Here is a 15,904-nt window from a genome sequence, read left to right as displayed (position 1 = left end):
CTTATGAGGCTATGCTACGTTAATTTTGAACAAGTTTTTTTACTCAACTTCACAAGACTAAAAGTGCCCGTAGTTGAAGAATGACTGCAGGTTGATGTTTTCATAACTTGCACAGTCTCTTCTAAGATTTTGCTGTTAATTGCCATGAAAATCAGACATAATGTCTGATTTCTTAAGTTGTGGTTGAGCTTGTTTGATATCGACACAACTTGGCTGATTGGATGAGCTGATTGCCTTTCTGATATTATTAATCTTATCAGTGAAGAAATGAGCAAACTCATTACATTTGCTTTCAGAGAGGAGCTCACTTGGAATCTGACTGGGGGGGTTTGTGAGTCTCTCTATTGTTGCAAAGAGTGTACGAGCATTATTTAAGTTGCTGTTTATAAGGCTTGAAAAGAAAGTCTGTCTAGCAGTGTTTAGTTCCATATTAAAGGCATGAAGACTGTCTTTATAGATATTATAATGGACTACTAGTTTCGTCTTTCTCCACATACGCTCAGCTTTTCTGCACTGTCTTTTCATCATTTGTACTCTCGGTGACCTTGTCCAAGATCCCTTTTGCCTGCCAGTCATCTTCTTGACTTTAACAGGAGCGATGTCATTTATGACATTCTCAATTTTAGAATTGAACAAATCAAGGAGAGAATCAACAGAATCTGCAGATATACTTGGTGCTAGTGATATGGCCTTCATAAACTGCTCACTAGTGTTCTCATTTATGCATCTCTTTCTGACAGAGACAGATCTGTCTTTAATAGCTGGAGTGATCAATATATCAAAAAAGATACAGAAATGATCAGATAGTGCCACATCCTTAACAACAGTCGATGAAATGTGTAAACCCTTAGTTATAAGTAGATCAAGAGTGTGTCCACGATTGTGTGTGGGTCCTTGAACATGCTGAGTCAGATCAAAAGTGTTAAAAACAGTCATCAGTTCTTTTACAGCATTGATTTCTGGATTATCAATGTGAATATTAAAATCCCCAGCAATACTAAAATAATCAAATTCAGAGGTTACTATTGATAACAGCTCTGTAAAATCCTCAATAAAAGCTGGAGAATATTTTGGAGGTCTGTAGATAATGATTAGTAAGATGCGTGGAGCACCTTTTAGTGCTATACTCAGATATTCAAAAGACAGATAGTCACCAAATGACACTTGTTTACATTCATACACATCTTTAAACAGGGCAGCGATGCCTCCACCTCTCCTATTAGCTCTGCAAACACTCAAAAAGTCAAAGTTTAAAGGAGCTGCTTCATTCAGAACTGCTGCGCTACAACTGTCATCTAGCCAAGTTTCATTTAAAAGCATAAAATCAAGGCAATTTGTGTTGATAAAGTCATTGACTAAAAGAGACTTATTGTTGAGCGATCTGATGTTTAAAAGCGCTGACTTAACAGTTTTAGCTGTTTTTTCTATAGTAGTCTCAGATCTACATTTAATAGACACCAGATTTGAATGATTTGCTAAATGGCCTGATGAAGTCTTTGGTTTTCTGTCACTTAACACAACACATATCTGCTTAGAGAAAGCTACAGACACACTGGGTTCCTGCTTGTTCTGAAAACATTTGATAAAGACACTGTTATCTAAGCAGGTCCCTGACACACATCACAGAGAGCTCTTGTGTTCACCAGCTGAAGATGGGGCGTTGTTGTTTGGGCCCTGGCGGTATGATCGGAGGGCTCTTCCAGGTGGGCTCATAGGTGGTTGTGGAGCAGGCCGCTTTTTGGTTGGTAACTGGGGGCTTGCGGCAATGGAGTGTGAAAGTTTAGTTCCAGCATATACCAGTTCTTCCATCTTTTTTGAAAAACCCAAGAGTGGTGAACATTGTGACAATGAGAACGTGTCCGGTGACAGAGGCTGTGCATCTGGAGATTCTGTCTGCAGAAATATGTTTTCCTGAGGATCATTTTTGAGTGACGAGACTTGATGCTGTTCTGATGCGTCACAGTCTGCCTGTGTTGAGCAGAGGGCAACTGATAGTGTCTCTATCAACATTGGGTGTTTTGGCTGCGTGGCATTATCACTGTCCTTGGGTGATTCGTCAGCCACAAGTCCACTCAGGAGCTGATTTGAAGTCCTGTGGTCATCCGGACATTTGCTAGGTGTGTGTTTGCAATTCAGTTCAGTGGCATACACAGCTGATGGATGATTGAGGGAGAAAAAAATATTGTCCTTTAGCACCTTTGCACCAAGTTTGTTTGGATGAAGGCCGTCTGATGTAAACAGCTGTCTTTGGTTCCAGAAGAGATTGAAGTTGTCGATGAAATTCAGTCCTTTCTTGTTACATGTTTTCTGTAGCCATACATTTAGACCAAGAAGCCGTGAAAACATATTTGTCCCTCTTGCAGGGAGTGGTCCACTTATGAACGCCTGAACCTTCAATCTTTCAGCTGTTTCCAAGAGCTCACAGAAATCTTTCTTGAGCAGTTCTGACTGTTCTTTCCGAATATCATTCTTCCCCACATGGATGATAATCCGTTTTGCCGTCTTGTGCTTTTTCAGAATTTCCTCAAGCTCTTTGTTTACATCAGAAACTGTTGCATGAGGAAAGCAGTATGTCATTGTAGATCTGCTCCTGAAATTCTTGATTATTGAATCTCCTACGACTAGTGTTCTTATCTCAGGTGCGATCGAAGCAGAATGCCGCTGTCTAGTCGGCCTTGAGCCTCTGTTCCATGCAGAATTAGTTGCTGAATCATGCGATCTCTGTCTGACTTCATTTGGGGATTCTTCACCCATATTACTCAAAACTTCATATCTGTTCTGAAGCTGTATTTGAGTCCGAGCTGTATTTGGGGTAGAAGACGCTAATGCGGCAGCGTATGATCTGACCCCTCGAGTACCCTTTGGTCTCGCACCTTGTTTATGCCAATGCTCATTTTCAACAGTTCTTTTCTGTTTTTCTGTGCTCAAAACAGTAGCAGGAACAGATTTATGGGACTCACCGGCTGTGTGCTGAGAGAATCCACAATGAAGCTGAAGTTCTGGTCGGATCGCAAGCAACTTCGTTTCAAGAACTGCAATCTTTTGTAGAAGTTTGTGGCAGTTTGTACAGCAGTGAGAATCTGAATTAATCCGATCCAGAGGCATTTTCACAGCCGTGTCTTCCATGTCTTCAGCGCGGAATGTAAGCAGCTGATAGCTGGTAGCGGGAGGATTGTTTAGACGGTAATTCCTTTCTTGTTAGTAAAGCTATATTCCAGAAAGTTTGTAGAATCGATGCTGATCTTCAAGCCATGTTGTTTGAGCACTGTGCTGATAGGCTCAAGTTAAAATTAGGGTATAAGATATAAAAGCAAGAGTGCGAAGAGCGGAGCAGTGGGCAAAGACGTCCGAACAGTAGCAAAGCAGGAAGGCACAGCGCATCGGCCTACGACAGCTGGATTAGTCCAAAAGACGCAGTCCTTTTTGCGGTTTGGCCTGTTTTAGTACAGATCATATTCTCACCACAAACGAACCGCTCCAGGGTTTGTTTGAAACCGTACTGAGACCACCTCTTCAAGCAGGTCTGGATCAAGTGACACCTGGCGCAAGACGTGTTTGCCACAATGTGTTGCTATTTTCAGACCAGCACAACCATAATTTTCCCGTTTTGCATCACTTTGTTTAAATAGCAAATCAAAAAAAAAAAATTTAAATACAAAGTGAACTTATTTGTAAATATTGTTTTATGTGCTTTGTTTCAGGAAACAAAAAGACAACTGGATGATAGAGAAAGTGACTAAGAGATGTACGGAAACAGCATATAAAAATTAAATTGTTTGACAAATCCTTTGTTTTCTGCCAATAAAGCCAATTTTAATAACATTTTATTGATTAAGCTCTCTCTGTCTCTAACATTCAGAACAAAAAATAACATTCTAAGTCAGTTCCCTGAACATTTTGAAAACGTTATGGGAATGTAGTGTATAGAGGCCTAGAGGGATATAATAGCGGTCCCCTAAACGTCCTGAGAACATCCTGAATGTTCTGTGAAGGTCCCCAAAATAACATCCCCCACACCTTTAAAGAATTCCACATGACCTTCTTAGAACATTCTGGGAACGTTACTGACAACGACCTTAACACCGACAGGGACGTTCTGAGAACGTTCTGGGAATGTCAAAATTCTAGCTGGGATTTTCCTGACTTTATAGAAAGCTTCCTGGGAACTAGAACAAAATACCTGCTGAAAATGTTAAAAGTATAATATTTTAACAATGGTACCATTAAACGGGATTCGAATGTTTTAGAGAACATTTTCCTGTCTTTTAAGAGAATGTTCTTGGAAGTAAAATAAAACAATAGCTTGTAATTTTATAATTATGTTAAAGTATAATGTTTCAACAATGTCACTAGCGATCGTAACTCTATGGATGACTGGAATTCACACACAATAGCTTACAACTACAAATACACACATGTTCCTCATCCTGACTGATTACACACACACCACCGGAGGATTGTCAAGGACTGATTACACACAGTATTTAAGCAGCACATACTCCCACCACTGAGTCTTTACATCATATTGTGATTCCTTTGTCTCGTTTTGCAGTTTTTTTATTTTTATTTATTTATTTTATTTTATTTTTTTATTAACGCTCGCCTTGTTATTCTTAGTGGTGGGCAAAGCGAGGCTTCGTGAAACACTGAAACAGTCGAAGCAAATATGTCGAAGCTTCGAAACGTTTCGAAACCCCACTCTACAGTGACATCTAGTGGTCATTTTTTTATGTATTGCACTGAAACCGCTTCAGCACAGAACAGTTGAACAAATTAGGGGATCAAACTCCACTTTGTATGCTTGATCCTTCGGAAAACATAGTACAGTGGCTAATGTGTCAGACTTCCATGTGGGGGTAGTAGGTTTTGAAGCTAGGCTGTCACAATTGTTTTGAAATGCTTTAATACCAGTTGGTACTGCTTTGCTCTTGTATCGTTTTGTTTCAACATTGGTCTGATATCCGAATAAACAATTTGTGAATAAATATGTCTTGTTTTTGTCTTAAAACAGGGTTGTTGCTAGATCAAAAACGGTGGCCTGAAGTTATCAAGAATTATTTATATTATTCATTAAATTTCCCATTTATTGTATTTTATTAATGTCTACCCAAACACTAAACCCAACCATACTGTGAAAATATTTATTATTGTTTTACAGTGTTACAAAAATGATGCTAAATTGATGGCGTTACTGCAGCTGTATCCTATTCAGGCTACACAAAACAGAAACATGATTAAAATTCATAAAACCATGATTTCAGAGTATTTGTACAAGTCGGGATTCGAACCCAAAACATCATGCAAAGTATAAGATCAAATAGCATACATGCAGTCCTCTAGGCCATATGAGACAGAGATTACCACCCGACCTTGGCAGCCAAATGCATATTCTCCAGGTCCCGGTTTTTCAAAAGTAATCCACTGGGATTTTGGATAAGGGATTGGATCAAATCTTGAAAATGGGTTTTTCAAAAGAAAAAAACGGATTACCTAATCGGATTAGATCACGTAATACAATCTTGGTTTTGATTCGGATCAAACATTTACTTTGGGTTTTTCAGACCTTTTTTGTAGGATCTGGATCACTTTGATCCAAAAAACCTGGATTAAACTGATCCCATCAGAAGGGTGGATTTAGTGTGGATTTCATGCCCAAAATATAATAAAAACTTAAAAAATGTATAAAATAATACTATTTTTGGATCATGCAGTATCTTACGAGATATACTATTTAATTATAAGGTTTTATTTTTATTTGTTCATCTGTCAGGCTATAGTGAGTATAGGCTTTAATGTATTCAGCCTTTCAGTATGCATACAGCAAAGTAGAAATAGCTTGACCTCATAAAATAATCCCCCAAACAGTTGTCAAAATTGACCAAAAACAATTAATTTTATTCTGTCAATATTATATATATATATATATATATATATATATATATATATATATATATATATATATATATATATATATATATATATATATATATATCACAATGGAAAATATTTTTGTTTTTAGAATATTTATTAGTGATGCATGCAATGATTACAGAATAACCCCAAAAAAATTGCAAAGAATGGCTATCGCTGATTTTTGATATCACTATCAACAATTGCAAAAAGAGACTGAAAGGGCAGAAGCACAGCTTCGTCTGGCAGAGAAACAACTGACTCTGACCAAACTGCAGCAAACCAAGGCCAATGACTTGAGATTCGCCTCCCAAAGGCTACGCTCAGACAAGCTGCTCTCTCCACATCAGATGAGGAAGTCTGAAATTATTGTGGAGTTTTTGACATTAAGTCTTTTTTATTTTATTTACATCTATATTTGAAACTTATTATAAATATCCTCAATGTACAGTGTTGTAGGTCTCATATGAGCCGAATGCTGGAAGAGGATGGGGTGGAGTTTTTCTTGTTTTTATTATTTATTATTATTATTATTTTAATAATTATTAAATTTTCTTAGTTTTCATTTCAAATAAAAATAAAGTTATATTGGCCCCACGCTGGCTATTCTACTTGTCGCTCTTTACATATCTATAGTTCTACATTGTGATGTCCTATGCTGTTTGAGCACTGGTTATCCAGATTTAGTGATCCTGAAAAGTTCCTATCCGGATCAGATTGATCCAATCCGATGTTGCTTTGAAAAACTGGCTCAAAAAGTAAGCTGGATTACGTAATCACGGATCGCAAAAACAGGATTACTAAATCCGGATCAATTTTATCCGGATTAAACCTTTTGAAAAACCGAGCCCAGGTCTCGAAACGCTTCTAAGCTGATCGATGCTTTGAATCGCTTTTGTCACGTGACTAGGTGTTTCAAAACACTTTAGTCACGTGACTAGGGTGGTCCGGATCATGTTTCGGTGCAGTGTTTCGAAACACTTGCACTTCGGGATCTCGACACTGTGTCGAAACATCAGTTTCACGTCAGTCATCCCTAGTTATTCTGTTTATCTCTGCCTGCCTATTGACTATGACTCTGGATTGCCATTATACATCTGTTTGCCCCTGTTTTGACCATTGCTTGCCTGACCTCCTTAATAAACCTGCATTTGGATCCTAACTCTGTTGTCAGTGTCACATCCCTTGCTTACAGTTACCAATAAACAGGTTTAAAATGTTTTAGAGAATGTTTACCTATCTTTTAAAAGAACATTCTGTGAACTAAACTAATACTAGCCCTAATTAGGTTATGACAATGGTAAACCCAAATGTGGTTACAATGTTTTAGCGATTGATTAAACGTTGTAATAATGTTAAAGTATAATATTGTAAGAATGTTACTTAGAAACGTATTTAGAATGTATTTAGTGAATGTTTACCAACCATTGAAGAGAACATTCTGGAAACTTAAAGAAAACCCATTAATAATGTTATAAGAATGTTAGAATATAATGTTCTAAAATTGTTAGCAGCGAATGTGGTTAGAATATTTCTAAAAAATGTTTTCCTACCATTAAAGAGAACATTCTGGGAACTTAAAGAATACTAGCCGCTAATAATGTTATACGAATGTTAGAATATAATGTTCGAAAATTGTTACCAGCGAATGTGGTTAGAATATTTCTAAAAAATGTTTTCCTGCCATAAAAGAGCACATTCTGGGAACTTAAAGAAAACTAACTGCTAATAATGTTATAAGAATGTTAGAATATAATGTTCTAAAATTGTTACTAGCGAATGTGGTTAGAATATTTCTGAAAAATGTTTTCCTACCATTAAAGAGAACATTCTGGGGACTTAAAGAAAAGTAGTCGCTAATAATGTTATACGAATGTTAGAATATAATGTTCTAAAATTGTTACCAGCGAATGTAGTTAGAATGTTTCTAGAGAATGTTTTCCTACCATTAAAGAGAACATTCTGGCAACTTAAAGAAAACTGGCCGCCGAAAACAGTAATTCAACATTGGTAATATTTTCAGAAAATGTATAGAACTAAAAATTTCTACTGGGGATGCATGAGGAAGTTCGACTGAATTTTTTTTTCTGCTCTATTCATTCTTTCCCTAAAAACAAAAACGAGGAAGGGATTCAAAAGAAGCTCAGACACAAAGTAGCAGTTAGATCACCATTATTTATGACAATAACATTATGTCCACCCACCTATAACAAGAGCCTATTTTGGCCCCCAAAATATTAGCAACAAAGTGAGGTATCGATCTTCTGAAGTTGCAGCCATTCTTTTGTGATATGTCAACATAAGGACCTACATTGCAGAGTGGTGATGATGCAGCATGAATCAGCTTTTCTATATTGAATCAAAAAGAATTATAAAGAGGTTTATTGCACACACAGGGAATTTGCTTTAGTGATAGAAGCTTCCAGTACTCCGGAGTACAAAAAGTACTGTACAAACATAGTGAAGACAAAAATAAAAAATAAAAACATGAATAAATAACAATAGCGAAAATAGTGAAAAAACTGATGTTTCACTGAGTTCATGTACAGTGATTTCAGAGGGCAATGCATTAATAGAAATTCATTTGCATGTTCCACCATTTTGGATAATTTTTGGATTTGACATGGAGGTGCTCTGGCTTAATTTGTTCTAAGAAAACCACTTCAACAGGTTTGTTTTCCCTAAAAGTTTATCTATGCAAGGAACCTTTTATGCACACTTTTGAAGCATACTTACCATAGCAGTCTATGAACAACCAAATGTGTGCCGTTGCTGCACTGAAGTTCCATGTTGTGGCACCAAACACTGATAAACCACAGCAAACACTATACTGATTGAAAGGTTGCTCTTAGATTGTATAAAGTGTTTACACTTTTGCATCCTGAGTCTTAATTGTTTTAAAGTACTGTAGATTTAACAAGTTTTTTTTATGTGTGTGTGATTTCTTTTTTAATGGAAATTGAAAATCTGAAATAATGTGAATCTCTTGTTTGAGCACAGTGCTCTACTGAATTAAAATATGGTGACTGTGGAGGTAATTTGAGTAAGTTGATTGCACTGTCAAATTCAAGAAACCAGTCTGAGATCTGGAAATCTGAATTTTGCAATATGCAAATCATACATGAATGGACATGGTTAGTAATAATACTCAAGTACAGTAGGCTGTGGTGTTCAAACAATGCTCTGTTGGCACTATAGCGCGTAAAGTGTGTCAAGAAAACACAACCACTAATTCATTTTTTTTTTTTACCATAATTCTCAGACTAGCCCCTATATGGCACAAATAACCAAGTTTAAAGCCACTTAAATGCATGAAGCTGCAGTCATTTAATTGGCTAATTAGATATTTACATAGCAAGCGTTTGACTAACTGTACCTGATAAAGTGGCCAAAATGTTACTTGTGGTTAAGAAGCAGAACCATTTAGTGGTTAACAAAGGAACTAAAACAGAGTTCCTCATGCCTTCAACCCAGACCATGTCCCATAGAGACTGTTCTGTCACAGAATAGCTGCAGAGCCAATTGGATGATGTAAGTGATCAAATAAAGCTTGTTTGAATAATAGGTTGTACCATTTCAAACAAAACTCTACTGACATGCCGTCGAGTGGCATTTTCTGCTACCTGCACTTACTGTTTGTGATGTACAATGGAGGCATTGTTAAGAGTCACACTCATCTGTGTTTGTGTCCAAGCTCAAGGTGAGTGAACCAAGCATAAAATTGTTTGACTTAGTTCACCCAAATTTAAAATGCTGTCATCATTTACTCTTCCTCAAGTGGCTTCAATCCTTTAATAGATTATTTCTTCTGCTAGACACAAGAAAAGGTATCTTGAACAAAGCTGAAATCCTGTAACCATTGACTGCTGTAGTATTTGTTTTTACTAATAAGGTAGTCAGTACTCACAGGTTTTCAACTTTCCACAAAATGTCTTCTTTTGTGTTTAAGGGTTAGAACCACTTTAGTGTGAGTACATAGAGAGTAAAGTTTCATTTTGAGGTGAACTATCCATTTAAAGCTGCTTGCTTTTCAGTAACACATAACTAATGATACCCTAAATGATTTCACAATTGTTAAATGAGATTTCATAGATAATCAAGTTGATAAATAAGATTATACTCATGTATGCTTCATGTAAATATATTAAAAATGCTATTCCTTAACAAAAATAATAATACTCAGATCTGTAAACCTGTTTTTTTTTTTAGATTATCATAAATATGGACTGATTGGGGCGTGTGGTGATGCAGATCAGGAAGATTTTATTGTCCAGTTTGATGATGAACAGTTGGCACACGTGGACTTCAAAGAGCAGAAAGATGTTATTACATTACCTGAATTTGCTGATCAGGCTGTGCTTCCGCCAATATATGTGGATGCTAAAAGGGCCGAATTCAATTGCAAAGCCTACCTGGCTGTGCTTAGAGAGGTGTATGCCAGTTCACCTGAAGTACTTGGTAAGACAAAAATAGGGATAAAAATGAGTCACACTTCATGATAAGTTTGCAATACTTATTAACATGAGCTAGGAATAATACAGCAACAGATTCTTGTTTGTTAATATCAGTTAATGCACCGTGAGTTAACAAGAAGTAACAAAAAAAAAAAAAAAAACGTTTATTAACTATCATTACAAAAGATGAATCAAAACTGTTATAAATATTGTTCATCATTTGTTTGTGTTAGTAAATACAATAACTTATACAATCTTATTATAAAGTCTTAACAAAAAATGTTATAGTAAAATGTTTAAAATGGTGGTTGATCTAATCTTTGCCAGAACCTCCCTGGAGCTCAATTTATCCTAAAAGTGATCCTCAATTAAATATCAAGAACACTCTGATCTGTCATGTGACTGGATTCTTCCCTCCGCCGGTCAGAGTCTTGTGGACCAAGAACAATGTGAATGTGACAGACGGATCAACCATCAGCAGATATTACCCTAACAAAGATGGCACAATGAATGTCTTTTCTCGACTGAGCTTCATTCCTGAGGAAAGCGACATTTATAGCTGTTCAGTGGAGCACAAAGCTCTTCAGCAACCTCAGACCAGAACATGGGGTGAGTGTTTATTCAACATTCACATATAATCACGAATAAAACACATGAATTTCCCAAATGTTTGTGTGTGTTGTGTGCAGATGTGGAGGTAAAGCAGCCCAGCATTGGTCCATCAATGTTCTGTGGAGTTGGTCTTGGTCTCGGGCTACTGGGTTTTGCTACTGGGGTCTTTTTCACTGCAAAAGGAAACAACTGTAACTAATAATTATCCTGAAGCAGACAAAGTGGTGCACACATAAATTGTACATACTGTATAAACTCATGTGGTGAACAGAAAACAATTCTTTATTCATTGTAAAGTGCAAGGGCAAAAGAGTTTAGAGGTTTCTCTGAGCAATCTACTGGAATCATTGGTCTAGTACCTTAGAAGTGACTAATATTAAAATTCTAGAAGTCTCACGTGACGGCATAGGGAAGTTTGTGACAAATGCAGAACATTCTGCTGAATGCATACTGTAAATATAAATTTTTCAATCAGACCGTAAATAGATATTATTTTAATATGCAAATATTGCTTTAGTTTGATTTTTGATGTATTGTCAGGTGTTTCAGAGAGACATCTTGTTTACCAGAATATACTTAATGCTGTAATTTAAATAAAATATATTCAAAGAATAAGCAAGAACCTAACCAGTCAGTCTTCAAATCTATCTTGTTACCTTAGCCTGATTCACAGTATAAGCATGCGATAATGCTTTCCAATTTGAGCGGCAGATTTCCATCTTTGTTGTCTTATTGTACAGAAGGACTTGTATAGACAGATAAAGGCTACTGTGACCCTATGTAAGGGTCATTAACAGCCTTTTCTCACAGCAGCTGGAATAAATAAATTTATCAATATGAATATTGGATGGTATGACAATTAGAAATGATAGACTGTGTAGATAAGTTGCAATTCTACACGTAACGCTAAACACACTATGACATGCTGATGTTGTTAACAGTAACCAGAAGCATTGTATAGAAGAGAAGTATAGCTAATAACATAAAAATACCAATACCAATTTGCATGGTTTAATGTACTAAGAAATTAATCAGATATTAACACATAACAGAGCGATGTGTAAATGACATATCTGCCAAAAATGTTGCTTGTTTAAATTACTTTTTGCGATGAAAACCCTTTTGGGTTAAACAGTATTTCCAAGAAAATTAATCTGTTCTTTAAATGTGTACAGTATCCACACAGCTACACATACTCCTTGAAACATCAGACTCATTAGCATTGAAGAGCTTCACCGTAAAAACCATGTCAAGATGATCCTTCTGCTTTTAACAGCAATAACCACAGAACTTTCGCTTCAGTGTTGTTCAGCTACGCAGCTGTGAAAAAATCTCACAGTGTGTGTTACTTGATCACATGTTGTTTTGTGGGTCAGTCATACTCATAAGCTGGATTTTCCAGTTTGATGAATTGAGATGCCAAACTAGACTGGGATTAGTTTACTGGAACTGCACTCTGTCTCATTCCATCTAAGAAAACAATACTGAATTACAGTGTATGATCTTTCAATACACCTGGCCTTATATCCCTAACATACAGTATAAACTTTTAAGTTAATTCTTGAAGTTAAATAAACAAGACTTGTGCTGGGATGATTTCCTGCACATGAGTCAGTTTGTTTTGAGTTAAACTACATTGCTTTCACAAGCAGTGACTCGGTTTTAAATACACAATATTATCTTTACTCTGGGATTACCCCTCTTAATTAATACACTGACTTATCATTTAAATAATAACTCAAAACTCTTACAAGGTCACAGACAGTAGACTTTTATTGGGCATATAGCCCACTCCAGCAAATGGAGACACAAAATTTCTGTTCAACGTTACTGAGAATAAAGTTGTTGCTGCAAACACTAAATATGGTGAATTATTAAAATCAAAATCCTTAATAGTTACATGAGCAGGTGAAGAAATTAAATCTCAAATTATGAGCAATTTTTTTCCCCCAGACTTGTGTGACCAGTTCTGTAAAACTTTATAACCTGTTTCTTTGTTTCACTGTACGTTTCTTGTTTTTTTTTAAACTTTAATATTGCATTGTGGATATTAAATGGAATAAAATAAATAGCGATGCCATCCACACAATATAAGTGCTGATCTTTCATTTTCGCTAAAGTTGAAAAAAACACCCTCATCGACACATCAACACCATTACAAACCTCACACAGCTTACACCGAGACATGTGACTTCTAATTCATAATTGAACAAAATAATAATAAATAAATATGTATCCTCATCCCAATTTACATCCTGCTTAAGAATTGTACACATCAAAAGTCAACAGAGCACAGATCAAGGTCCTATAATGCAGTTGTCAGGAAAGAGAATGAGAGGATTCAAGTGCAGGTAAAAGAAAACAATTTTATTAATCTTGCTGACTGGGCAATAACAAAAAACCTCCAGCAGGTGGAGCTGGGGAACCCACAGAGGGATGAAAAATCCAGGCAAAAAATAAAGAAAAAAATAAGAAAACCAAGGATGGCCTCTAGAGGGCAGACGGCAGTCTCAAGCACCAGTAAAAAGGGGTAAAGCAAAAGAAAACTAAATGCAATACCAATCGTCCCAATAGGAGGCGCACGGCAAACCAAGCCGTCACTAGATAGTCAATGCAAAAGAAAATGAAAGCAAAATAAAACTGCTTCAGCGAGAGGCGCACGGCAATCCAAGCCGTCAGTCAGCAAGGGGTTTATTCTGCGATGCTGGCAACCAGGACGAGAGGGAGCAGGAGGAGAGAAAGTCGGCTGGAGAGGAGATCGCTGGTGGGCGTTAATGCGGAACTGGAGCAGGAAGTGCCGAGAGGTGAGGAGAAACACAGCTGATCTACAGCAGGAACGGTCTGACTGGGGAGAAAGAAAAAGTAAAATCCAAAATCCAAAACAACAGTTAAAGACTGGCACTGGAGCCTAAACAGTAACGAGACGAGACGAGACTGGACGAGATCATGAAACAGGATCGTAAGGTAAGACACGCGAACGATAAGGTACAGGAAAGTGAGAACAAGAGGAATAAATAGGGAGACTAATGAAGGAAAACTACAGACAGGTGTGAAGGAACTAATGATCTAATGCGTAGAATGACAAGTGGGTGGGGTGAGACAGCAGAGCGCATGGCGATCTGTCAAAATAACGCCATGTGCGCTGAGAAAACAAAACAAATGAATGTGACGACAACATGCAGGTGACAGACCATGACAGTACCCCCACCCCTAAGAGCGCCACCAGGCGCCTCAGGGGAGGGGCTTACCCCGTCGCCGGTGAAAGTCCATAATCAATGCCCGATCCAGGACATGCCGAGCCGGAATCCAACTCCTCTCCTCAGGACCATAACCCTCCCAGTCCACTAGATACTGAAAACCCCGGCCCCGGCGTCTGACATCCAGCAGTCTCCTGACACTGTATGCAGGAGAGCCATCCACTAGGCGAGGGGGGGGAGGGGCAGGGGAAGAGACAACAGGGTTAAGAATGGATCTAAACACAGGTTTGACCCTGGATACATGAAAAACAGGGTGTACCCGACCAAGAGTGGGAGGTAACTTGAGCCGAACTGCCACCGGACTCAAGACCTTGGTGATGAGGTATGGGCCAATGAACCTGGGAGCCAACTTACGTGAGGCTACCCTAAGAGGCAGGTCCTTGGTGGATAACCATACCTTCTGACCACACACATATTCAGGTGGGAGGGTCCGATGACGGTCGGCTGCTGCTTTAGTCCGTCTAGAAGTCCGAGCCAAGACCTCCTTAGCCCTCATCCAGGTGCGACGGCACCGTTGGACAAAGGCCAAGGCAGACGGGACTGCAGCGTCAGGTTCCTGTGAGGGAAACAAAGGAGGTTGATAACCCATGGAACAGAGAAATGGGGACATACCAGTAGACGCAACCGGCAGGGAATTATGGGCGTACTCAACCCATGAGAGCTGTTGGCTCCAAGAACAAGGATTCTGGGAGGTCAGGCAGCGGAAAGTTCTTTCGAGATCCTGGTTGGCTCGCTCACATTGCCCGTTGGTCTGGGGGTGAAAACCTGAAGACAGACTCGTAGAGGCTCCGATCTGTCGACAGAACTCTCTCAAACCGGGAAACAAACTGTGGTCCCCTATCAGAGACTATATCAACCGGAAGGCCATGAATCCGGAAGACATGGTCAACCATAGCTTGAGCTGTTTCCTTGGCTGAGGGAAGTTTGGGCAAAGGAATAAAATGAGCTGCTTTAGAAAAACGGTCAACTACAGTCATGATGACAGTGTTTCCTCTTGAGGGGGGAAGGCCAGAAACAAAGTCAAGGGCCAGGTGTGACCATGGACGAGAGGGAATGGGCAAGGGCTTGAGCAGACCAACAGGTGCTCGGTTAGAGGTCTTATTCTGGGCACAAACCGAGCAAGCCAACACAAACTGCCTGACATCCTGCCTCAGAGAGGGCCACCAAAATCGCTGGCGGATGGCAGCCAGTGACCTCCAAATTCCTGGATGACAAACCAGCCTGGATGCATGCCCCCACCGGAGGACCTCGGAACGCAGCGCAACCGGCACAAACAGCCGACCATCCGGACACCCTTCTGGCACCTCAATCCCTCGACCGGCCTTAATTACCTGCTGCTCGATGCCCCAGGAGAGAGACCCAACCACCACTCCCTCAGGGAGGATGGGTCCAATTGAGGACTCCCCACTGGGGACCTCGAACAGCCGAGAGAGGGCATCAGGTTTAGTATTCTTGGACCCTGGCCGGTACGAGAGACTGAAGTTGAATCGACCAAAGAAGAGTGCCCAGCGGGCCTGGCGTGCGCTTAACCTCTTGGCCGAACGGACATATTCAAGGTTTTTATGGTCCGTCCAGACCAAGAAGGGATGCACTGCTCCCTCCAGCCAGTGACGCCACTCACCCAAAGCCAGCTTGACTGCCAACAGCTCTTTATTACCTATGTCGTAATTA

At 38.9% G+C, this 15,904-nt stretch overlaps 2 protein-coding genes across 2 annotated transcripts in view; both read left to right on the top strand.

The window, feature by feature from the left end:
- mhc2d8.45b1 (major histocompatibility complex class II d8.45b1) overlaps positions 1 to 15,904 on the top strand; it is a 50,661-nt gene that overhangs the window by 1,404 nt on the left and 33,353 nt on the right. The window lies entirely within an intron of this gene.
- LOC147842834 (H-2 class II histocompatibility antigen, A-U alpha chain-like) lies at positions 9,497 to 13,105 on the top strand. The gene is made up of 4 exons (XM_087264053.1): positions 9,497 to 9,610; positions 10,120 to 10,368; positions 10,692 to 10,973; positions 11,054 to 13,105. The coding sequence occupies exons 1-4, from the start codon at positions 9,559 to 9,561 to the stop codon at positions 11,173 to 11,175; spliced, it is 705 nt and encodes a 234-aa protein (XP_087120179.1). The 5' UTR covers positions 9,497 to 9,558; the 3' UTR covers positions 11,176 to 13,105.

The sequence above is a fragment of the Danio rerio genome, chromosome 8, assembly GCF_052040795.2.
Source record: "Danio rerio strain M-AB ecotype USA chromosome 8, GRCz13ab, whole genome shotgun sequence".
NCBI lineage: Eukaryota > Metazoa > Chordata > Actinopteri > Cypriniformes > Danionidae > Danio > Danio rerio.
Note: the sequence above shows the minus strand (reverse complement) of the source record. Positions and strands in the feature narration are given on the sequence as shown.

Excerpts from the sequence above, each read along its gene's own strand:
- LOC147842834 (XM_087264053.1), top strand. The coding sequence starts at position 9,559 with ATGGAGGCATTGTTAAGAGTCACACTCATCTGTGTTTGTGTCCAAGCT. Across the intron at positions 10,369-10,691 it reads CAGTTCACCTGAAGTACTTG|AACCTCCCTGGAGCTCAATT; the intron begins GTAAGACAAAAA and ends AATCTTTGCCAG. Across the intron at positions 10,974-11,053 it reads ACCTCAGACCAGAACATGGG|ATGTGGAGGTAAAGCAGCCC; the intron begins GTGAGTGTTTAT and ends TGTTGTGTGCAG.